At 36.5% G+C, this 26,387-nt stretch overlaps 1 protein-coding gene across 1 annotated transcript in view; it reads right to left on the reverse strand.

The window, feature by feature from the left end:
• CZH9orf3 (chromosome Z C9orf3 homolog) overlaps positions 1 to 26,349 on the reverse strand; it is a 202,202-nt gene extending 175,853 nt beyond the window's left edge. Inside the window, exons 1-3 of the mRNA XM_026866039.1 lie at positions 26,303 to 26,349; positions 24,762 to 24,888; positions 10,130 to 11,087 (exon numbers count right to left, since the gene is read on the reverse strand). Of these exons, the coding sequence (XP_026721840.1) occupies positions 10,130 to 10,931 (802 nt within the window). The 5' untranslated portion in view covers positions 10,932 to 11,087; positions 24,762 to 24,888; positions 26,303 to 26,349. The remainder of the gene's footprint in view (positions 1 to 10,129; positions 11,088 to 24,761; positions 24,889 to 26,302) is intronic.
• Between the last annotated feature and the right edge of the window lie 38 nt (positions 26,350 to 26,387).

The raw sequence follows: 26,387 nt of genomic DNA on the forward strand, positions 1-26,387 counted from the left end.
GAAAGGAAAAAGGAAAGGAAAAAGGAAAGGAAAAAGGAAAGGAAAAAGGAAAGGAAAAAGGAAAGGAAAAAGGAAAGGAAAAAGGAAAGGAAAAAGGAAAGGAAAAAGGAAAGGAAAAAGGAAAGGAAAAAGGAAAGGAAAAAGGAAAGGAAAAAGGAAAGGAAAAAGGAAAGGAAAAAGGAAAGGAAAAAGGAAAGGAAAAAGGAAAGGAAAAAGGAAAGGAAAAAGGAAAGGAAAAAGGAAAGGAAAAAGGAAAGGAAAAAGGAAAGGAAAAAGGAAAGGAAAAAGGAAAGGAAAAAGGAAAGGAAAAAGGAAAGGAAAAAGGAAAGGAAAAAGGAAAGGAAAAAGGAAAGGAAAAAGGAAAGGAAAAAGGAAAGGAAAAAGGAAAGGAAAAAGGAAAGGAAAAAGGAAAGGAAAAAGGAAAGGAAAAAGGAAAGGAAAAAGGAAAGGAAAAAGGAAAGGAAAAAGGAAAGGAAAAAGGAAAGGAAAAAGGAAAGGAAAAAGGAAAGGAAAAAGGAAAGGAAAAAGGAAAGGAAAAAGGAAAGGAAAAAGGAAAGGAAAAAGGAAAGGAAAAAGGAAAGGAAAAAGGAAAGGAAAAAGGAAAGGAAAAAGGAAAGGAAAAAGGAAAGGAAAAAGGAAAGGAAAAAGGAAAGGAAAAAGGAAAGGAAAAAGGAAAGGAAAAAGGAAAGGAAAAAGGAAAGGAAAAAGGAAAGGAAAAAGGAAAGGAAAAAGGAAAGGAAAAAGGAAAGGAAAAAGGAAAGGAAAAAGGAAAGGAAAAAGGAAAGGAAAAAGGAAAGGAAAAAGGAAAGGAAAAAGGAAAGGAAAAAGGAAAGGAAAAAGGAAAGGAAAAAGGAAAGGAAAAAGGAAAGGAAAAAGGAAAGGAAAAAGGAAAGGAAAAAGGAAAGGAAAAAGGAAAGGAAAAAGGAAAGGAAAAAGGAAAGGAAAAAGGAAAGGAAAAAGGAAAGGAAAAAGGAAAGGAAAAAGGAAAGGAAAAAGGAAAGGAAAAAGGAAAGGAAAAAGGAAAGGAAAAAGGAAAGGAAAAAGGAAAGGAAAAAGGAAAGGAAAAAGGATGGCAAGAAAGTCTACTGGTTATGTTTTACACCGTAAGACACAATGTACAGCTAAATGCAAAAGACACCGATCTGTACCGTCTGTACAAGTCTAATTAGCTTTTATTTCTTTGGAATTAATCTCCTAAAATTGAATCTGTAAACAACTCTGATATACATAAAGTTATTGGATTTGCTCCCAGAAAAAGAAACAGTGCATAGCAGTGAGCTCACAAGAAAAAGGAAGAGCTTGCTTTTTCATCTCTTAGGAGGTTCTGCTTTCTCCTTATAATGTTAGCCAAGAGATACTGGACATATTATTTACCCTAAAACCTATCTGTGCTGAGAGGGGATGGGGAGGAAAGGACAGTTCCTCATTCATGAAAACTAAGGCTGTTTTGCTGGATGCTATTAGTAACATCCAGTCTTAAGAGCAATATAAAAGATTTTCATATCCTGAAGAAATTTTGGAGGAAAATGCCACAGTGACTGAGAAAAAGGGATGGCAGAACAGTACTAAGCATAATGTTTCAACACTGTGTCAAACACACTACAAACATAACACGGAACAGATGCTACAGAGACCATTAATGTTATTTCACTCTCAAAGAGCACTTTTTACCTGCAGACCATAAAGTGTTTTACAAATAATATCAATACAATTTGCAGATGGGGAAAATGAAACACAATGAACAGATTTGCTTAGTGCTAGTGTTCAAGCTGTGCCTACAGGCTTAGTTTCAAGCAGTCCAATAGCTTTCACATTGCATCAGGAAACCTCTCATTATGAGAAATAATACATAACTAGCTTTTTTTCCTAAAACATTTTAATCCTAAAATAGGTACACAGGTAGGTCACATGTCTTTACAATTAAGGCCCAAGTAAAAAGGGATTTAGAAAGTAGAGAAAGACTGGTCAAAGTACATAACCTTTTCTTTAAAACTTAACCTCCCTTCCACTCCTCACCTGTTTTAATACCATTTTTGTCTGGATATACTTATTAGCTTCATTATTTCAAACCAAAATGTATTAAAAGATGTCAAAGTCACTAAGAAACTAATAATGAAACATATAGGTTCTAAATTCTGGGAGGAAACTATCAGAACAACAATTACATCAGCTTTTAATTAGATATTCATACATTCAGTACAAGGTCACCTGTGTGTAGGCTTCACTGACAGCACACCATCAACCGAGATGTCAGCTAACATTGAACAGTCTCCTGTTCTGCTTTAGAGAGGAGTGCTTATAAAGTGTAATAATGATTTTTTCACCTTTTCTTCTTTCACTGGAATTTTTAATCTATTTCGTTCTCATCCTAAAATATACCTCCACAGATTTCTTTAGCTTCCCATGACAAATCATGTTTTACTTTGTTGATTTTTTTATACTCCATTTACAGTTATAATTTCATTTTACAACATTGGTAATAGTGCAGTGTTACTTTAGGACACCCATTGCAGCTGACAGTTTTATTTGTTCTAGGTCAGGCAGCATAATTCCAGAGGACCAGAAGCATAATTCCTGTCCTGATATGGATGAGATTTTTTCACCTGATCGAGAAAAAGAAAAATTACTAGCTAACCAAGGTACATCAGAGAATAGCAATGACAAATAATTATTTTCGGACTGCTTTTGTTAATTGATAGAAAATTTGCCTTTTTTCTGATTTATCCCTACCATGGCTAGCAAGAAACTTCACATTTCCTTTCCTTTTTCCTACTATCTACCCTTTCCATCTCTCTTCTTTCACATTTAATGGTCTTGTAAAGTTCAAATCATCTATTTATGTAACACATTGTTTATGCCAGCCATCATCTTTGCCACCATAGTTTGGAAGACATAAGGAAATTGAATACAGCAAAAGTAAGATAAGCAGAGAATTCAGGCTATTTGCCTAATTACTTGCAACACTGGAAAAAAAAGTATCAACAAAACACAAAATATGTCTTCAGTCCTCATCTGGCCAATGTTATGACCAGTAATTCCCAGTGACCAACAATCAAAGATACTGGAGAAATCAAGTACTAGTTGTGGTATTGTTTGGTTTTGCTCCAGGGGTAGACTTGAGGCTGTCTGTTGCTCAGTAATCTCCCAGAGTCAAGGAATCTGAGGAAAATTTGATTCATGCAATCCTAACTCACCAGTATTCCATATATTTTCATAACGTAAGAAAAACAGTTCAATCCAGCTCTTGGCAGAGCTCCCTCTCCCATGTAAGCATATCAATTATAATAACAAATTAAGCTACTAACTTAAAGCTAATAATAAATGTTTAGTTGATACTCTGTTCTCCAAACAGGAACTTGCAGGTCTTCTTTAATATACCTGCCATTAAATACCTGAATCATGTCCTAAGGCTCAGCCATGTCAACCTGTTTTCTTTAATGTCTGCTCAAGGAAAATGCCCAGCTCAGCAACTCTAGTCCTTTCCTGTTGTCCTGGTTCAGCTAGGATAGGGTTAAGTTTCCCCAGCAGAGACGGGGAAGGGATCTCCAGCCGGGTTATTCATACCATGCTGATGTCAGGTCCAGCGCGGGAAGCTTTTTCCTTTGTGGCTTTGGTGCGGGGAACACACGAGCGAGCTGTCTGTAACCATTACTGTATTTCTCTATCTTTTGTCTTGTTTACTGTTACTGCTGTTTATTGTTGTTATCATTGTTACTGTTGTAACAATGTTGTTGTTCAGAATGCTTATTACACTGTTGTATTAAGTTTCTTCTTATTTTAACGCAGGATTTGTGCCCTACTTGTGTCCGAGGGTGGGGGAGAGACAACGGTAACGTGGTCTCCAGTCCTGGCAGGGCCAAACCACCACGCCTGTATTTGAAAAAAAATAATTTCCCTATTTCTTCAAGGTCCATCTCCATGTAAGGATGTAAGGCGGCAACCTCCTGAAACTACAAAGCCACTCCCTGTAAAATCACTGCTGATACAGCTGTTTGTTTCTCTAAATTACAGTGTCATTTCCACAAAGCAGCAGGATTTCCTGACACCTAAATCACACCAACTTTTTTGTTCTGCTTTATCAATTTATCTGCAAGGTGTTAGTGATTGTCATCAGATAATAAAACACCAGTCAATAACTACCCATGACTTTTTCAAACCACTCTCCAATTTAAAAGTATTAAATATGATTATAAGTGATTCCACTGACTTTTCAGTAATATGTTACTCTTATGTTGGTTTTCAAACAGCTATATAGCTATATTTCTAAACTGATACTTCACTGTAATTTTTTTTTTTTTAATTTTGACCACTAATTTGTGGTCCACATCAGGTATATCAGTCTTGCTTCTTGCACATAGTGCATGCACAGTCTCCTTCTCAAAAGTTTTATCTTTTGGTACAGCCAAAACTGGGAATCAAGGAAAATAACGTTAAGACACACATTTTATACAAAGTAAATCAATTTAATACTGCTCAATTGTAGTTCCACTCTTCCTCTAACAATACGTTTTCATTTGTTTTGACCTGTATTTTTGGCAAATGCAATATCCTTAAGTTTCTTCAACATTCACACATCTGACCACTCCTTAGGTATTCCATTCTTGTACATCTATTAATACTGCTTCTGTAACACCTTAAGAAGTACCACTAGACTGTGTTTAAACAAAATTTAATTTCATACCCATAGCTCCTGTTTAAATGGTAGCACAGATTAGAGATAATTGACTATTGGCAGAGAAAACAGAAGACCACTATCTACCTTAGGTGCTTCAACTGCACATTACAGAAATGCATTATTTATGTCAAATGAGGAACCATGCAGTTCAGTGATACAATCACAGAATCGTCTAGGTTGGAAAAGACCCTGAAGATCATCTAGTCAAACCATTAACCTAACATTGACAGCTCCCAACTATACCATATCACTCAGCGCTATGTCAACCCGACTCTTAAACACCTCCAGGGATGGGGACTCCATCACCTCCCTCCCAGCCCATTCCAACGCCTAACAACCCCTTCTGGAAAGAAATGCTTCCTAATATCCAGTCTAAACCTTCCCTGGTGCAAATTACCTCTTGTCCTGTCACCTGTTACTTAGTTAAAGAGACTCATCCCCAGCTCTCTGCACCCTCCTTTCAGGTAGCTGTAGAGGGTGATGAGGTCTCCCCTCAGCCTCCTCTTCTCCAGACTAAACACCCCCAGTTCCCTCAGCCGCTCCCCGTAGGACCTGTGCTCCAGACCCTGCACCAGCTTCGTTGCCCTTCTCTGGACACGCTTGAGTCATTCAATGTCCTTTTTGGAGTGAGGGGCATTTCAGTTATGCTAATAGAAATTAAGAGTCTTCTCCCTGGCATCCAGATTAGGGAGAAAAAAGAGGCCTTTTAATGCTACATCTGGTAGTTAGGTAATTCTACAGCTAAACCATAAGCAGCATCGAGTCCAGGAATGTTTCAGTCATGTTCATTACCTCCTCCCCTTTCCCCTCCCATCCTCACTCCCCAAGGAGTTGGTTTTGGTAGGATTTAGGAAATTAAACTCTACAGTATTTTTAGTTATGAAAAGTCTTAGTTTTTACTGCATGCAAAGGTAGGGGCAATCGCCTGTGATCACACAACATGTCCATGTCCCCTTACTTAAATTCTTTGACTAATTTAGCAACACTCAACTGGTATAGAACTCCCCTATGTGTTGGCTTTGTGCATTGTTTTTGAGTATTGGAAGATTTCTTTTAAGCTTCTAACATATTTTAGTTTTTACTTTTTTCCTTCCACTGTAAAGTGTTGTTCTTTTTTAGAGACATTTAATGTCAGTCGTACACAAACACATGGAATTCTATGAATCAGTAATGAAGCAGGAAAAGATGGCTTGATGTGGGTTAGGCAATCTGATGGCAGCAAATAGTCTCAAACTGGCTTATTTCCAGTCTTTTGTAGGGTATTCCAGAAACTAATGCCTGTCAGAAAGTGAGTTTTCATATCACAGTTGTCAGAATCTTCCTTCTACATTTTAAAAATTTAATTCTGTATGTGATGAACCCATAAATGTAGTGGTAAAACTCATTGTACAAAATGCTGTCATACCTTTCCTTCCCTTTCTAAAGATAAAGCCCATTTATAATGTATCATGGAAGTACTATTACTTTATATTCTCATAGGGGAATTCTTTAAATTGTTCCAAGTTATGCCTATGGTGCTTTTTTAGGCGTGTCAAATCCTTTCCCAGAGGAATCTATAATCTGTGGTTCTAACACCTAAAAAAAGTGAAGCGAATAACAAAGTACAAGCATTGTGTGGCCACTTCCAATATGTTTCCTTTAATTTAACACTAGTACAATATTTTGGAATTTAACCTATGCAGTATTTAATAAAGACTTCCATCTTATTTGTTTTAAACAATGATGTATTATAGTACCAAAAAAACCCTGTTAAAACAAAGCTTTGTGTGCTGAGTTTAGGCAAGTTAAGATATGTGTATGCAAACCTGATGTTAGAACAGCAGCACTTCTGCTTCAGTAGAGGAACTGAACACATGGAATTTCAGCATATCTCTGTTTGGGCTGTTGATACATTAACAATCAAGAAGGAAGCTTTTCTTTAGCCTTAGAACCTGGGTTTTTTGTAATAACATGCCTTTGGGGGTCTTTATGCAGAAATACTAAAAGGGGGGGCAAAATAGAGCAATAGAGTATGTGCGTGAGAATGTGTTGGTATGCATATATATATATGTATAAATATACACACTTTTTTCTCTCTCCAAAAGTTATACTTACAAGGACTATACCAGTTTTTAAAATTGGCAGGTAACTTTTAACAGTGCTCAACATAATTATTAAAATAGGAAAAAAAAAAGTGTGGACTATAAAGTTTCTAATATATTTACCATAAACAAATAGCAGTTCTGTTTCAAAGTTTTTCACTATCACAATATACCACTGGGGTTTCAAACTGAGAAGGTAATGTTGCAATTTTAACAAAATTATACATTTGTTTGAAGTATTTTACTAATTTTAAGTATTATAAGACTACTTAAAATAATAACTTGTTTTAGACACTATAATAACCACGTTGTGGAGGGAATAATGTGTATAAAACGTCTTTCATTACTGGAAAGGAGAAACTTTTCGTCAGATCATCATGGTGTTTAAGCAGTTTTGCCTAACTCTTAGGAGTATGTAGCAGTGTTGATTCAGCATCAGCATGGCTACCAGTATATTTGAATTAAATGCTTTCTCATGATCATTGTCAAGAGTCCTTATTGTTAAAATATCCTGGGATCCCATCTCTTTACTGTTTAAGAAAAAGATTAAACAGACTGGGGTTAAAATTAAAGAGGAATGTTTCCTAGCAGACAGCCTTGTGCATTCACCTCTAATGGGAGATTCCTCCCACCTTTTTTCTACCCCTCTTATTGCCACTTCTAGTTTGATCATAAATTAGTTAATGATTTTGTAGATATTAATGAATGACTGGAATGGAACTCATTTCCTTATTGTGGTATTAGGAATGAAAGAGTATCTTTGATATGAATGACATCAATGAAAGACATTCCATGACACTGAAACCTTTCAGTACTGGCTCCTAACCCTGTAAACTACTTGTGCATTATTTGCCTTGGCATACATGAATAAATAGATGAATTGGACAAGCACACACATTTATTATTTCAGGTTGAGCCCTAGATATCAGATATACAGAAAAAAAATAATTCTGGGAAGTAAAGGGAATGGGTTGAATTAGTCCAAGTGTATTATTTTCTTGAGAAAGCTATGGAAAAAGTGTGGGTTTAGAAGATATTGAAGAATGATTGGCAGTTTTGGGGAAACACTCTAGAAAGAGTTAATCTTGTGCTAAGTTTCCAAAGGAGGAAATACTGGAATACATGAAATGATATCCTTAACAAATTATTATCATGTCGTGATATATATTTAGCCAGTTTAAGTGTCTTACCTTTTAAAAATATTTTGTAACTGTCTAGTTGAACATCTCTATGTTATCTTATTATTAGATTAAAATATCAATGTATTTTTAAATAATTCAGCAAATATTTTTACCTGTATGAAAGCTATGAAGGTGAATACAGCAAGCATAATTGTACAATTTGGTAGAAGTGCTAATGCTAGCATATGTAATTAAATGCTTCTTTTCAGATGCAGCATTCAATTGTTCAAATTACCTTGACTTTAGCAAGGCTTTTGACACTGTTTCTCACAGCATTCTCCTGACAAAACTGGCTGCTCACAGCTTGGATGGGCACACATTTTGCTGGGTAAAAAACTGGCTGGATGGCCAGGCCCAAAGAGTTGTGGTGAACAGAGTTAAATCCAGTTGGTGACCAGTCACGAGTGGTGTCCCCCAGGGATCGGTTTTGGGGCCACTCCTGTTTAACATCTTTACTGATGATCTAGACAAGGGGATCGAGTGCACCCTCAGGCAGTTTGCAGGTGACCCCAAGTTGGGTGGGAGTGATGATCTGCTCGAGGGTAGGGAGGCTCTGCAGAGAGACCTGGACAGGCTGGAGCCATGGGCTGAGGCCAACTGGAGGAGTTTCACTAAGGGCAAATGCCGGGGGCTGCCCTTGGGCCACAACAACCCCCAGCAGCGCTACAGGCTTGAGGAGGAGTGGCTGGAGAGCTGCCAGTCAGAGAGGGACCTGAGGGTGTTGATGGACAGCCAGCTGAACAGGAGCCAGCAGTGTGCCCAGGTGGCCAAGGCCAATGGCATCCTGGCTTGTGTCAGCAATAGCATGGCCAGCAGGGACAGGGAAGGGATCTGACCCCTGTACTCATCACTGGGGAGGCCGCCCCTCGATTCCTGTGTTCAGTTTTGGGCCCCTCACTACAAAAAGGACATTGAATGACTCAAGCGTGTCCAGAGAAGGGCAACGAAGCTGGTGCAGGGTCTGGAGCACAGGTCCTACGGGGAGCAGCTGAGGGAACTGGGGGTGTTTAGTCTGGAGAAGAGGAGGCTGAGGGGAGACCTCATCGCCCTCTACAGCTACCTGAAAGGAGGGTGCAGAGAGCTGGGGATGAGTCTCTAACCAAGTAACAGGTGACAGGACAAGAGGTAATTTGCACCAGGGAAGGTTTAGACTGGATATTAGGAAGCATTTCTTTCCAGAAGGGGTTGTTAGGCGTTGGAATGGGCTGGGAGGGAGGTGGTGGAGTTCCCTTCCCTGGAGGTGTTTAAGAGTCGGGTTGACATAGCGCTGAGTGATATGGTATAGTTGGGAACTGTCAATGTTGGGTTAATGGTTTGATTGGATGATCTTCAGGGTCTTTTCCAACCTAGATGATTCTGTGATTCTGTGAAAGGTAACCATGTAACTCTAGATTGGCAATGAAAATTCAGACCAGTTTCTTCCTCATGTTTCAACTTTGTTCCCTTTTTTAGGTATAAAGAACTAACAGCCATTTAAAAACAGCTTTGAACATTACAGTAAGACAACTGCAGCTGTAGAAGTCAAGAGTAGATTGTAGTTTCCCTCCTCTGAAGAGATTATCTGGAAGATTTCTGTACAGCACTGTGTACTTTTACAAACGCTAGATAAAATGCCAATTCTTCTTGCAGTTTCAGTTTGCAGTTCATTTGCTATCATCAATACAATTTACTTAATAAATGAAGGAGATTTAAAAAGCAGATTATGAGAGACCAAATAGGAAAATACTGCATCTCTAAACTTACTAAAGTATTGATAAAAGACTAGTTGTAAAGCAATTCTATTAAATATTATGTATACTGGTCTGTATGCTGTATGATCAATTGTAAGCCAGGAAGCAAAAAGAACACAAAGTATTAAAGTGAAAATAACCTGTCATGCAGACCTTCTCTCCCCCTAAGTGATAATCTCCTTTTCCCTACACACACTTACTCCTTTTTTTTTTTTTTTTTTTTAGAATGAGCAAGCAATCACTTAGGCCTGAGGTCTGCAAGACGACTGGGATTTCTTGAGCAGAGAGTTTGTCTGTCCCCCTACAGGACAGCAACAGGATTCAAACCAAGGATGAAATTAAAACAGTGGAAGAGAATGCTCATCATTTCACAGTTGCTCAGCATTACATGAGCCTGCATTCTTGCACCTATGTTTAAAATTAAAGTGTGCAAAGCTTTCAGGTAATAGTTAACATACTTGCCACTCTGGTCTGTAGTCCATGTAATAGATCTTCCCTCTGGTTTAGTTTTGTACCATATCCTTATTGCATGAGGAAAGTCTGTCGGAGTCTTAATTCCTGATTTCCTTATCTCCAAGCTCCAGGTGCTGGTAGTAAACAGAAGCTCTCCACAGCCGGGTGCCTGGCTGCAGCAAGTAAAATAGTACAGCTGTTCCTTCCAGCGATCTGCAGGTAAAGTTACAAGTTCATGTACGATCTGATTCCTGAGATTTTCCAGCTCCTTTGAATCATCAGTTAGCTTGGCAGACCTTGTGAATTTCTCAATGCCTGACACAGCAGCTACATCTACCTCCTCAACCTTTAGCACAGATAAATCACAGCAGTCCAATACCAGCAGAAAATCCTTTTTCCCATGATTCTCTATGTCAAAGAAGTCCTTTGAATTAGAAATCCCAGAAGCCTGTTCCTCGTTGCTATGGTTACCATTTTTATCAGAAGTATCTTCTTCACCTTTACCACAGATAGCAAAATCATTATATTCTGTTTTAGATGAACAGGCACTCACTTTTGTCACAGGAACATGGTAGGGTCCAGATGCCCTTATTTTACAGGTTTCATCGAACTGTGACTGGCAGCCTTCTTTGCCAGTACTGCTGGTTTTCCTGTACCGGCTCCCAGTTTCAAAGAATAAAACTATGATGCCTTCAATAACTTTACTTTGAAAATCGACATCCAAGTCCAATATATAGTGCTTTACAAGCATGTAGTTAGTGTTGGCCATTAATGGCAAGTCATCCTTCATCGGGTCTAACTGTGCCTCCATGTTCCAGTCTATTGGGCAACAGTTTTACAAAGCCTTAGTCATTTCTTACATATGATGTCTCCATAAAGAGCAAGGATATTCAGACTTCCAGTGCCAAAAATAATTCTGATTAATATTGCAGCGTTGAAATTAATTGCAGTTCCTCCTTCTCACATTCTATTAAAAAACAAAACAAAAATAAATCAGATAATTGTTTCAAAACTGCTTCTGAAATCTAGAAGTTATTTAAAGTCCAGTTGCCTGTATTAAAAATGTATAGCCAAAGGGTGATTGTGTCTCTACAGAATGGCATCAAGCTAGTTGCTTCAGGATTTGCTGTCAAGAACCACTGGATTTATTCTTCAGAAAAGATCTCAACTGAAAGAATTTATAGACAGCTTTTATAAACTGAAAGAAACAAACTTCACTACAGGCCTCCTGTTGACCCTCTTCACTCACAATAATCCTTTAGAAAATATACGTGATTATGCAACATCTAATTTATTACTGCACAGACTGTTTTAAAGGTTGCTGTATTTTTTTTCAAATGCATTACCTCAAATCATGGTGATCATTTTTCTACTGTGATTCTAAGTTAAGAGTAAGCCTAAATCACATCTGTCTTAAAGTTTTAAAGTAATAGTTTCATACATAAAAAGTATCTCCATGAATTAATATACTTTCCACATTACAAGTGTTCTCATATCAGCACTTCTAGCAAATTACAAGAAAATAAGACAATTTACTGTGAGTGCATTTCAAGTATTCCTTTGAGAACACTCATGAAGAATTTTCAAGTTTATAGTTAAAATACTTAAGGTATATGATTGCATCTTAATAGTTTGAAACCCATTAACTCTCAGGATAATAGCATCTTACAGAAGACAAAAGATTTCAGTGGAAAATGTGCAAATACCTATAAAAGCAAAAAAAATATTAAAATGTATCAACATTTGTTGCAACAACAGGCAGAAGTTCATCATAGAAGTCTGTCATGCATTCTCTGTTTTGTTATGATCATTGAGCTGAAGTTATGCACTTTTAGCTCACTTAAGTCCTTTTTGTCTACTTTCTAGACTAGAAATAGAAATCAGAGGAAGAGGCAACTGTTAAGATCTGTAATTCTTTCCCAGCCAGTTCAGTGACACTTTCCTGATAGGCAGCCAAGTCTGTTTTTAAGTGCCTTAAGTGAACAAATATCCCTTGTGATATTGTTTCAGTTGTTTCAGAGCCTCATCATAGACTTTAGTGTCCAAAGTCAGCACAGAGGAGAACCCAGACTCCCCCAAGACTTGCTATTTTTTTGTTGGAATCCAGGGCATGCTATCATCAGTAAGTGCTAGCATGCTAGCATCAGTAAGTGAAAGACTCGGGCCAAGAAATCATCTGTACTGTTCCCTGAACTAGCTTCACACAAAGCGCATAAAACATAGCAAAACATTTCCCTTCTTTGATGGCTTTCTACCACTCAGAAACAGCGCTTACATGGATGGCTTTGAAGACAAGCTGAGAAGAATCCTTCTTTCACATTTGTATCAATCCTCCTGCACTTTTGCAAACATATGAGAGCACCAAGCTCACTTCAGAAGGCCCTCTTTCACTGAAATATCCCAATAAATTCAGAATAATTTGAAGACTGCCTGCAAGAGACACTCATTGCATCTTCTGAACTGCTTCCAGTAGATACTTTTTATTCTCTGAGTTTCCCCAAAGTTCTCCAAATTTAATCATCATCTTATTCATTGTAACATTACTATTTCGAGTGCTTTCAAACTTCACATGCTTGCAAGAAAACACTTTGCATATTACACTGCTGTAACTGATGTGTACATCTGTTTCACAATTCAACCTTGTATCAGGATCCAAAAACAGATTCATGAGCTCCTGCAGAGTCTCAGTGATTGCAGTGTGACTTTCCAAAGATTACTTATCTTTGTGGATATATGTGCAACACTGATCTGTGTTTTGCCAGTTCAACTTTAAAAAAAAAAAAAAAAAAAACAGAGGAAGGTGATGAATTAAGTACCCTGAAATGGATATTGGTACCTAATATCATCATAGTGATTGCTTTCTACTTAATTTAAGGAAGTCCAGAAAACAGTAGAGAAGTGGAACTAAAGCATTTAGGAACACCTGTAAGAAAGGCTGAGGGAAGATTCAACAAATCTCAGCTTGGTGAATCAGCACTTTCTATAAATAGCATATGGCCATTACAATCGGGTCCTTATTTTGACACCTAATGGGGAATATCAGCAAAGCAACCAGAGGTTCTAGATGCTGCAACATGAGCAATGCATCTGTGATGTCTGTGGACATAACACTGAACTTGACATCTGGATTTTTTTCTAACTACCAAAACCTCATGACTTCTGACAAGTTAGCTAAATATTGGTGGTAGAAAAAAGAAAAAAAGTTACTTAGTGGAGAAAAAACCTAACACTGAACCAGCATTCAAGAATTCCTGTTTTGCACAAATACTTATATTTTATCATTTGAAAACCAATTACAATATAATACCGATATACTTTATAAAATGTGAGTACTATACTAACAGTAAATATTTGTGCTATACTGCTTATCAGTGTTTATATCTGGTTGTCTGTTTTCCCATTTGAAGATGTGATCAATTTCTCACCTCAAAAGTATGATAATTACACTAATTTACATTAAATTCTCAGCTACCATGTTAAGAAGCATCTCTGAACACATTAAAATAAATAGTAAAACTGCAGTTCAATGCCAACAAAACTGCATTTATTTTGTATTTAGGACTGTCAGATTTATTTAACATTACTTAACAGGGCAGATTAAGAGGTGACAAATAGTGCCAGACAAGTAAATTCCCTCCAAATTTAAAAAAACAAAAAAACCAAAAAAAACAACAAAAAAAACCCCAACCCACAATCAATTGAAGCATTACCAAAACATTAAATTATATAAACATAAATCCTCTCTAAAACTATTAATAACAAAACATGAAGGCCATGACATTTGAGAGACAATTGAAAACAAAAGCCAATGAAGCTAAAAACCCCACAGAATAGACATTATTTTTCTACAGTTGAAAGTTTCAGATCAACACTTGTGTTTAGCAGAGATGACATATCAGATCATGTTTGCAAACAGAGCAACAGACAAGAGAAACACACTTATAGGCAAGTAACAACTATTACTGCATACCCTCTGACACTAAATGTTAATTCAGACGTAACACTGTGTCTGTTTAATCCTGTTTCAAAATCTCCTTAACTTCAGATATCTCAGCTTTCAAACTGTAGGTAGCCTATCTCCAAGCACTAATAAGTGAATTTAAATGGCTGTTTTCAGGTGTCTCGGCTCCTGAAACTCTGAAGAATTATTTAATGAAATATTTTTAAGGAGTCTACAGAACAGAACTGTGCAACAAAGAAGCTGATACACTATTCTATTCTGACAGTGTTGGGAACCTATTCAATTATCTTTGTATTTTTGTACTGTATTTTGATAATTTCATATTGATATTGAATTAGCAAAAAGCTCCATCTTCTGTTCAAAGCATACTTCTGTTACAAATTATATTTCTCTACTAAACCCTCACACAGGAAGTTGTATCCTATGAAGTGAGGTGGTGTCTCAAGCAAGTGGAGATAGTCCTGTTTAGAGCTTTCCCAAGTGCGAAAGAAATTGAATGTACACACTACAGTTTTAAGACAGGGTAATCGTGCATCCTTTTCATTTAAATGTTTTGTAATAATTTCACCAATTTCAGCTTTTTAAAAGTAGGAGTTACATTATTGAAGGCACAGCAAACTCCACTACTCACATGTGGAGTATAAAGACTTCAGATGGTATAATGTGCAACAGCAGGTGGAAAATTGCATTAAAAAGAACACTGAAGATGACCAAGGTCATATATGTCCATAAGCTTATTTGTCAGTCTTGGGATACACATCCTCAGTATGATTTTCTGTCTACATGATGTTAATTGCAGATCTGATAGTTCATATTGTACCTGCTTCTAGCTAAACCAAACATATTTGATAAAAGTTTCAGCACTGTTTTTTCAATATCCAACTGCAAACATACATACACTGAATTCAGAGGAGGAAAAAAATGTATACAAGCAAGAAGCCTGACTTTTTTTAAAATGTCACTTCTATACTATCTGATCTATGCCTGCAGCATCCAAAGAATTACTGCTCATTAAACAACATGACAAAAATCCACAGTTAACAGAATAGAAATTATAAATTACATTTCTTCCTTTCCCTGTTCTCTAGTGTTTCATGGTCATGCACAGAAGCAGTGTTTGTTTCAGGCAGTTTTATACTAATGTGTAGTTGTACAGATGAAGAAATATCAGAAGCATACTATAAACAAAAAAAAACCCCAAACAATAATCATTTTTAGAGCTTAGCTTAAAACTATTTTTGGTCATAGCTGCATAATTTAAATTACAGTAATTTAGACATATCTATTTCTGTAATATAAAGCCTAAAGTAAATGATAAAAAGCAGTAGAAGAATCTTAAAGTCAACCTTGGAATGATAAATAAGCATCAGATATGCTTCACATGCTGTTACTTGTCTGTTAATTCTGCTGTAAAGAAATTGTCCACTAACATTCTTGCACTGAACAGTTCTTAACTTAGTGAAGAACTCATTCACAAAAGTTCTGCTAAAGCACAATTCAACACCCTTCTCCCAGCAGCAATAGTGCATACACAGCATATAGCAAAACACCACACAAGACAAATTAGAAAGAAGCTGCTATGAGTGTCATTGCTTTGATCATTTATTACATAAGCTCTCTCCTTGATTTTGTGTCTCCACTATATACTACCATTCTCTGAGGCAGGGACTCTACATTCATCATTGCCATGATTTCCTTATCAATGTGATAATGAAAAGTTCTTCTAGAAATTCAGAAACCCACTGGGAATGTGTTTTAAACTGCAGAGATAAAACCCTTTGCTGAGAAGTATATAATTATTCATTAGCAAGGCTTGTTAGCTGAACCAGAGATTTTCTTCTACGTGCTGAATAGCAGAAGCCTAACTCTCTGCAATATAAAATTGTATAATAGCAAAATAAGAAAATTGATAAAAACATTTCTTAACACTATCTAAATTCAGATTTTAGAAGAAAAAAGTCCTGAAAAAATGTTTAGTCACAACTCTGTCTAGCACTATAGACCTGTAAAGAAACTGCCACATATAATGCTAGCTTTATAATAGTAATTAGGTGCTTCCTACATCCCTATTAGATTTTTCAACTGCTGACACTTCTTAGTGTTAAAACTTCAATAAAAGTGTCAGATTAAACATTTCAGAGAATATAAATATGCATGTCAGGTTGTGAAAGTTGAAAATCAGGTGGTTTTGAGCAATGGCTTGATAATTTCATTAAAAGCTATCATGATGCATTTGCAAAGAGTATGTGGTTAGCACACTACCACAGCATTCTCTGCTTTATGGGCAAGCAAAGAGACATTAAAAAATGCACAGAGCTCTGTATATGGAAACATTTAGCTATATGAAACAATGCAGCTATTAGTAGAATACTCCTGCTACATCATTCTCTGACATTCCAGTGTTGATAAGGCATGGGACTCAAAGCTCTTGACCATTCCTATTCATATTTGCCCCAATTAACTGCATACTAGTCTAGTTTGTTTCCTTTAAAATATTTAGAAAGTTCATAACCTGACTCTAAATATCTGCACTGCTTGAAATACATAACCAGTACTCATTAAAAGCCACAATTTTCAAACACATGCAGGGAGCTATTTAAAATGTGCCCTGTATGTGTGAAAGAATTTTGTCAGGTTACCTTTCATTCATATCCAAATGTATTTTCATCAGCCAAGTGTGTTGTTTCTATCACATCTGGCCTTTCTCACCCATGTCATTCAAACACTAGATTTATTTTAAATATTCTCAAGGTATATCTGGTTTATTTTTTGGTCTTTTTTTTTTTGCACCTCTACTACTATATATATACACATCATATCTGATAGATTAATTATATTTTCTGGAAGAGTCCTCACTGGAAGAATCTTGTTCTTTCCCTTGAGATGAGACAGAAGTATGTGAAATACTCCTCTATTGTTTTTAAATACCTCTGCAGAAGGGAACTGATCAGTTTCACTAGTTGGCATGATCCATTTTTTCATAATATTTAATTAAACATTCTTGCTTGCAAACATTTTTTTCCTAAGCTTCAGTAAATTCATGTTCCCTGAAGTTTTGTATAAAGAGAACCTAGTTATACTGTGGAAGCACTTATTTACTTCTCACACCTTTTGACCCCTACCTCCACTTGGAGGTCACTCTTCCATCTCTCCAATTACTCAACACACCAGTTCAGAAAAGGCAGATTATTAAAATAAAATTTAAAGTGTACTCCAAGTCAAAATAGTTCATTTTACCCATAATAAATTAAGACCACTTACACAGCGTGGTCACGCGACAGATCCACAGAGGCAGCAGAGCCCCAACAAGACAATAAATACTTGTATTGCTAAGCTTGAAGTGGTGTTTATTTGCAACCTCAGCCTTTAAATCTCAGTGTTTGCTCTATTAAACTTGAACTGATATTGCTATAACTACAAACCAATTCCCTGAGCTTATCCCTATTTTTTTATTTGCACACTGAACTTCTCTTTCTGCAATAATTTGTACTGTGATTGAATTTCAACAATGTTTTCAGTTCATTTTTAAAAATTACTTACATACTGAATTCTAAAGTGCTTGTAACCTCTTCACATTGATCCCATCCAGTCACTTGACTAATGCAAGCATAAAGCACAACCGTGTGTATTCACAACAAAACTAAGCCAACCTGAGCCTGAGATGCCACGACAGGAAATGTGTCTTTATTCCCCAGATCTCTGCACAGCCTTCCTTCCTATGAAGCTACAAGTGCAGAAGACAACTCAAGGGAAGAGGCAGGAAAACACAGCTGTGGATGCAGTATGATCACTCTTTGGGAAGAAGTTCAGACTGGGACAGACTTAAACCCAGCATGAGGCCATATCCAAATTTATCAAAAGTTGAGCAAAATCCAGCACAGTCTCAACTACATTTAAGTATGTTGAAACAAATTTAAAATGCTCTCAGAGTTAAAAATTAAATCACTGGTGAATGCTGAAGATGGTCTTGAGAGTTTTGTTTGGTGAGTTTTGACATTACAAGCAAATTAAATTAAAAATTAAATTCAAAAGCAAATTAAAGAAAGTATATATAGGACCAGTCCTTTCAAAGGCAAAGCAAGACTATTTCTTCATTTTCTAATAGCTCAGTTGTTCAGTAAAAGAAACCAATCAGATTATTTTTAAACAACTTTTAACTTTTGACAAGCCTCTACCGCATATTTTTTTTCCACTAAATATTCACAAACTGCCTAACAATTCACTTAATCCTCTGGAAAGAAACTAAGTTTATAATAAGTGTATTGAAAAACTGCAATTTCATTGACCAAATAGGCCTAGCATAGCCACTAACATAGCTGAAGCACACAAATGTAGGAGAGGCTGATAGCACTGGGTCTGGTCAGCCTTGAGATAAAGCGGTTAGATCACCTGCTATATCCCAGTACCTAAAGGATTGTGTACAGAAAATGCAGCCAGACTCTTCTTAGAGAGGCAAAGAGAAAAGACAAGCAAAAAGATATTGTGCTGTCTTACAAATACAAATACACTCCATATTATACTACATTACATAGACCTAACTTTTTCAAAAATACAAAAAATGGTAATTTTTAATTCTGCAGAGCTGCTTAGTTGCTGTTGCTGAACTGAAACAGTATATTAAAAGCTAAGGAGCAAATAAAGAATAAGAATAGAAATACATCATTTAAAGAATGAGTATACCAAAACGCACTCCCAGGACTTCAGGAGAAGTCTAGAATGTAGCTGAAATAACAAGAGGAAAACAAAATATTACTCTTCTGCTCCAGGGTCAAGTTAACCAGAAATCCACAAAACAGATTATATGTTTAGAAGTAGTCAGACTACATCTCTGTTTCTAAAGTCAGTGGTTTATTTTCAACATAGAATTTAGCTTTACTGTGTATTTCACTGCTATAGGGTGATCTTCCATATAGTATACAGAGTGGCTGCTTAAAAACGTTAGTTGTTTGTAAAAATTAAGATGCCTAGACAACATTATCTACATTGATTGGTTTTAGAAAGAAAATTCTTTATAAATCTTTTTAACGGCACCTTAAGACATCTTCTGTGAAATATATGACGGGTTTCCAGTGATACAGATCTACAGAGACAGTACTTCACACTTTTAATTGAGACTGGGCCACTAGATGTCTTCTTAGGAAGAGGGCTATGGGAATGGGGAGAGATGAACAGAAGCCCAAATGCATAGTGAAGTCTAATTATTTACTTCCTCTAACGATGATAAAAATCTCTGCGACAGAATTACAAAGCTAACAGTAATATGAAAAAGATCATGGGGAAAACGGTCCTTAAAACTTAAATCAACTGTTACTTCAGTAATAAATTAATATGAAGCTCAAGGACAAAAATATTCAAGTGACATAAATGTATCTTTAAAAAGATTCTGCCCATACATAAGTTTTAGGGATGGAAGCAGAGAAGCACTGTGCTTGTTTCAAAGACAGAAAACAAAATAAAACCTTCAATATGAACAGGAAAGATCTGTATCAAAAGTTAGTAAGAATTTTTAAAACCTTTTCAGATCATTACATGTTTGTATATAAGTCCCGGAACTTCACTTAACTGGGATATATAATTTATAATCTTCTAATCTGCATTTACAATCTTTTGACAAGTTAGATTACTTTCTATTTTCTTTAAACCAGCTTCAACAACAGTGCAATCTTCAGTTACAGTACTTCATAATATTCACTGAACTAAATCAAGAGGACTTTAAGATAAGATTAGTTAAATTTTCTGGAACATACATAAAATATTAATACAAAACATTTTTTAAAAAATTATAAATAGAACCATGATCAATGTGTGATTTTATTATTTTCTTTGCAGATATTAATTTACCCTAACTGAAAAGGTTTTCTGTAATTCTATACCAGAGGACTTAGTGTGCCCTCTTATGTATGAGTAATGTTACACCAGTACGCATTAAATCAGTTGGGTATATATGCAATAAAATTCCCTCTGTAAAATTATAAGTGATTATAAAATACAAACAACACACACTATCTTTATTCCTCCTACAACTTCAGACTCACATCAGATGAAAATTTATAGAAAATAAGTAGTCAGTGCTAACACAATGTATTTTCCAGATTTTTTTTACAAGTAAGTATTAATAAAGCTGCAAAACAGCAATGCATTTTATTCCTATTTTATTTACACCTGCTTTATTAACAAGAAATTTAATGGTAAAATGATGCATTTTTGGAAAGCACACACCATTTGCAATACAGAAAAACAGTATAAGGCTACTCAGAATTTAGAGCAATCTCATAGAAATATTTTAAGGCATATATATGATAGTCACTTGATTAAGAGATAGATAATTTAAATGTTTCATTTGGGTCCAAAGCCATGTTACATAAGAATTAACTTGACATGAGATGAACAGATGCACTGTCTTCAACATCATTGTTAATTTTATGACATTAAAATACATGGATAAATGGTTGCATTCCAGACAAGATGGGTATCTGCTCCTCCTTCAGGCTGTGCTTGGCTTATCAAATATTGGAACCCAACCACCCTGAAAGAATGTCTCAGTTTTATCCAAGAAGAAAAGACAAGAATGAAATGTTATTTGGCCACTTAAACAGAGCACTTTTTTAGTATCAAGAAAAAAAAAAGTAAAAGATCAAGGCAATTGATCAACTGCAACTCTGTAGCAATGAAACAAAGGAATCACATTAAACCAGAAATCAAACTGAGTGAAAAAAAACAAAAATTGATAAAGGAAGGATGTACTTCAAAAAACAGGAGGATAAAAATTACTGCAGAATGTAATATCAGGGCAAAAAGGCAATTAAAATTTGTGGAAAGGACCGCTGTGAAACCTACAACTAAACAGGAAAAAAAAAACATATACATATATAATTGCATATATTTAAATGCTAGGCATCTATACCTTTGTTTTCAATCAGTATTGATATTTCAACTATACTGTAAAAAACATGATGATACTTTGTTTGAAGTTTAACATCTACACATGGACTGTCCCTCACTAGGGTGTCCAACATGCCTAAATCAGCAAGATGAGACAAAGTATGCGAGCACTCACAGAAGTCAAAAGTTGTAATGACAGGTGCAAGAGAGAGATGAGAAGGAAAAAGCAGGGAAAAAAGTGTAGCTGTGCAACAATCGATGATCATGGAACTAACTGAGACTAGCATTTGTCATTCAACACCTTTCTCATTTTCACTGGGGAAGGAGGTAGAATATGAAAGATATAGTCTTGCCTATATATTCATACCTCATGTATTTATTGAACACTGATGTAATGTATGTTGGGTTGTGTCCTAGTTCAGCCAGGGCTTAAACCTGCACAGGTTGTTACTAAAGTGGTTTAAATACCTCTAAAGTGTTTTCCAGACAATCAAAAGCCATTGGTATGCATTGTGTCATACAAATGTCAAAGCACACTGGTATCATTTACTTTATTTTGTGGTCCAGCTAATGCACTCTTACAACTAAACTTCTATTCTTTCTGCATTTCCTTTCATTCTCCCTTAACAGGTTAAGAGAATAAATTGTACTTGTGGTGTTCATATAATACAAGAAACATACTACCTCAACTACTGAAGCAATATCCTTGCTGTACAACTTGGAATTTCTCTGTACATATCCAAGCTTCATATATGCAAACAGTTCATCTTTTACCACTGTTTCCTGAATACACTGCTCTGAAACAGTATTCCTTGGATTTGATATGACAAGTTCCTCATTACCTTATGCACATATCAAGGTACTGTCATCATAGAGAAGACACTAGAGACATTATTTCTGATATATTTTTTGAGATACTTCTCTTACATAACATTGTCTTTTGTAATATTTTTTGTTATATTGTGTCCATAATATGACTACCTGGTTTTCATTTTTTTGAAAGTAATGCATATCACCTTTAGAAAAGGAGTTGAATTCTAAGCATGAAAACAAATTAGGTACTGGAACGTTACCTGTGGTTACTCCTGATGATCATTTTACACTGTTTTGTGTCATTCTTCTATACACAAAGATGTAACAAATTACTAGTACATTTTAAAAACAGATGTCACATTCAATGCACCTTCCTTACCAAATGTACTTCAGCAGTCATAAAAATATAAGAAAAGCTAATTGGTTATATGTTTTAATATTTTAGAAGATAGATGTTTGCAAAAGAATAAACAATAATAGCAGATGGTGGCCAACATGAATAGAGTCACTCTTGATCATCTGTGCATAACAGGGTTGCATAAAAGGCACAAAGAATGGGAAACAGGGGAGAAGTGATCCTTCATGGAATGATATTTGTATAACATTGCTTCTCCACTTAATACAGAAAGCATCAGCCTGAATTAGAATCATATGCCTCTGAAAGCAAACCCGAGAAAAGAGCTTCCAGGCAAAATAAAACACTGCTACAAAGTAGACAAGGTTAAAGAACAAACTTCCTAAAATATCTATAACAAAAAATGTTTCTCTGTGGTAACAAATACACAGTAATGCAGTTTTGTTGTTACAGTTAAAAGGAAAGTGAGTTAAAGAGACAGGAGAATGGAAGAATTTGGAAACATAATCCCATCCTACAGTGAAAGTGGAAAAGAACTGAACTACTCTGGGAAAATACCCATTACAAATAGTAAGTTAAGAAAGTGAGAATAATAACTGTTATGAAAAGCAGTCTAGTTAAACCTGTAAATAGCCTGTTAAAAACTAGAATGATCAGTTATGCTACTTGATACTTATGTTCCATTACTCCAGGAAGCTGTTATTTTCAATTGCTAATAACTACTCAGTCTAATTCTTTTCTAACACTAATAATCCACATGAGAAAATCAGAAAACTACCTGAAATTGTTGAGAGGTCCAGCACAGACACTACTAGGTGGAAGCAAATTAAAGGTTTACAAACCTAAAAAAGAAACCCTTGAAAAACAGAGAAGATACATGGTCATTATAGATGGCTCCATAATATAGTGTCACAAGCTAGAAATGTACTATCCAGAATGCCCTGATTCACCCATCTCCTTTCCAAGCACATGCTTTATTTCATTGCACTCCTGATAGATCAGCTAGTGACATAATACACGACAGTGAAAGGTAGGTGCAAAATGCAATCATCTAAGATATGTCTTCATGGCAAAATGTAGGACTATGCCTATCATGTTCATTTGTAAGCATACACAAAATACCTCTTATTTCAGAGCACACTAGCTTTTTGTTTTCATGCATTTTCAAAATCTCAGAAAACAAAAAAGAATAAAAGAGAGGACTGTATGAGAGAAGATCAAGAAAACTGATCTCCAGGCAGTTACAGATCTGTATTTGAGGTCTGTCAAGCCGCAGAAAATTCCCAACTTAAAGCTGTTCCAAAAAATTTGAATATGTTAACTAGTTAATGCCTTTAAAACTCTACCAATATATTTTATTGTGCAAAATCAGAGTTGCACAAGCTTATTCATGCAGAAATACTGGCACAAGTAGCAGAAATCAATCCCCAAGACAGAGGCCATTTCTATCTCAGCTTTTCTATTTTTTAGACAGTACACAAACTCATTCTCTGAAATACTAGCTAATTAAAGCAATTAAATAGATATTTACACAAATTGAGTTTCCTAGAAAACTAAGGACAGTCAGACATACTGTACAAATTTATGCTAGGTCTGTTTGAAGATATTTCTCCCAGCTGCTGATTCTGCCAGAATCACCCCCCTTTGAACAACAGTCAACAGAGATGGGTTATCTCCATGCGCAGTCACTCTAGGCCATAGCACATGCTGCCGAACTGGTAATTTAAGCTAATATTCTGGGCTGCAAAGATGTCTGAAGCACAGACACTAACTTGTTTTATTATGCATTCATTATTTTCTTCAAAAGGTGTAGAAGTATTTCAGCACCACACACTTTCCCAACATGTCACTGGTCAATATCCAGATGCTACACATTTAAACTACTCCAGCTTTTTATCCCCATGTTAAAGATAGTGCAAAATAAAGCCATTTGGTTTCTCTTCACCTTCAGTTAAGCATAATTTGCTTTGTCCATACATAAAAAATAATTCAGATGCTTTCAACACGCAGGCGATAGAATTATAACCTACAATTCTTTTTCATTTTTTAATTTCTTTAAATGCTAAGTGGAGAGAAAAGGAGAGTTCTGGATAAACACTCTCTTTAATAATTATAAGAGGTTTGTAACTAATTCCCTTTAAACTGCTTTCAAGGAAGCTTCTTCCAAATCCAGTTTTAGAATTTTTTTCACACAATATAAGACAGAAATCTTACCTAGAAGTCAGTTTTGAGCATCGGCATCAACAGTAACATTACTCTTTAAATATCAAGTTACATGTATACATAATTTTTGGTAATTACAAACTTATTTTTATTCCACATACCTAAGAGCTAAGCTATCTTAAGCCTTTTTAAGGCAGGAATGAGTTCTTCTATAAATGAAAGCAAGGCTTAAACAAACTAACAGAAACATTTGCTGCTGTTACACTACTGTAAACCAATCCATGTGAAAGAGTTTGTAGACCTCACTCTGCATCACAAGAAAACCAACACAGATTGTAATGAGGCTTTGATGTGAAATTTAATACAATTAGTAATATCCCTTGACAAAGCAATTGGTGCCTTCCCAGAAGCCTCCTTTTAAGTCAGAAACTACAGAAATAATGAGCATAATGGAAGACCTTCTTTACCAACAAGTTACAGCAGTAGAGGTTGCTTCCCATGAGTTACAAGTCAAGGTAGAAAACTCCTTTCTTTCAGGTGAAATAAAGCAAATACCAAAATTCAAAGTTCCCTCTCAACTCCAAATACCCATTCCTGAAGAAAAATGCATAATTAACCAGAAGTTGAGACAGAAGCATAACTTACTATCAGTAAATGAGCTAGGAAGAGCCTCCTAATATTCCAAGTAAACTCTTTAGTCCATTGGCAGTTCTTTGTATTAGTGACCAAGTAGCTAAAATCATTAAACAGAGCCCAAATACATGCACCTAAACATTTTACAAGTCTCTGCCCACAATTTTCCTTACCCATTTGTGTAAGGATGGAATGTTCAATTTTTCATTTTACAAAATGATTCCAAGGCAAACACAGCCTGAGCAGCCAGCCATATCTAACCCTGCTTGAGTGAGGACATAGGATTAGATGATCTTTAGCAGTCCCCTTCAACCGCAGTGATTCTGGGGAGAGCTGAACAGCATTAGAGGAGCAAAATTACCTTGGATTTTATTTCCACTCAAAATACACATGGAAAAGATGTGTGTGTCTTCCTTTAAGGAGATGAAACATGAACATGAGAAAATATTCACACTTAGGAAGCATCCAAACCAAATCCATACTGAAACTGAATGATTGTTTTCACCTCAATGCAGCTGTCATTTATAAATACTACCTACAATGTGAAAGAACTCCTTAAGGCTGGAATCAGAAAAAGTCTTCTCTTCACAACACTGACATTGTCAAGCCACCTCAGTCCCGAGTCGTGAGGGACGAGTAAAACACCTAACACACAACAAAACTGAAATCCACAGATTAATTACAAAATGCCATTCATTAAGCTTTCACATATACATTTCCAAGTGTCAGAGGCAAACAAGCAGAAAAGCTTACTAATAATCTTTGAGAAGACTGAACAGAACTACATTTAATGTTCTTTCAGGAAATTATACTTAAAACTAGAGTCCTACAAGAAGGGCACTGATTCAAACTGCATAAATAATGTGAAAAAAGATGACAGGTATTGCTGGCAGCACAACCCCTACTATTTTGCATTCTGATCACTCTACTGCTTACTGCCTTCCAGCTGCAGCAGCTCAGTTTATAACAGAAGGCAGGGACGGTAACTTTGTAACTTCCAGAAGGGCCTCGCAGGAGGCTTGGCGGATCGGCCCGACACAGGAGGTGGGAAACGCTGCGGGACAAGGGAAGCCGGCGTGCTCAGCTGCTCGCGGCTCAGCCCTTACGGGGCACCCGGCTGCCCCTCAAGTCTCCTTCGCCAGGAGCGGGGGCCCCCTGCGCCACGCCAGGCCAGAAGCACGGGGCTGAGGGTAAGGCAGGACAAGGAGCGCGTACAACGGCAGCTAACACCGGCGGTGGCCGCTTCACCGCCAGCATGCCAGCTCCTGGGGCCACACGGTACGTGCGGAGGCGCTTGAGGGCAAAGGGGGCGAGTGGGACAAACGGTTGCCGCCGACCCCCTCCCTTTCGGGCGCCCAACAGCCCCGGCTGTTACCTGCCGGGAAGCTCACACCAAACCTCCTCCACCTTCCAGCCCGGCCGCGGCGCCTTTTGATGACCTCAGACCTGTCTCTTATACA

This window comes from Athene cunicularia (assembly GCF_003259725.1).
Source record: "Athene cunicularia isolate RWA chromosome Z unlocalized genomic scaffold, athCun1 chrZ_part2, whole genome shotgun sequence".
Classification (NCBI taxonomy): Eukaryota; Metazoa; Chordata; class Aves; order Strigiformes; family Strigidae; genus Athene; species Athene cunicularia.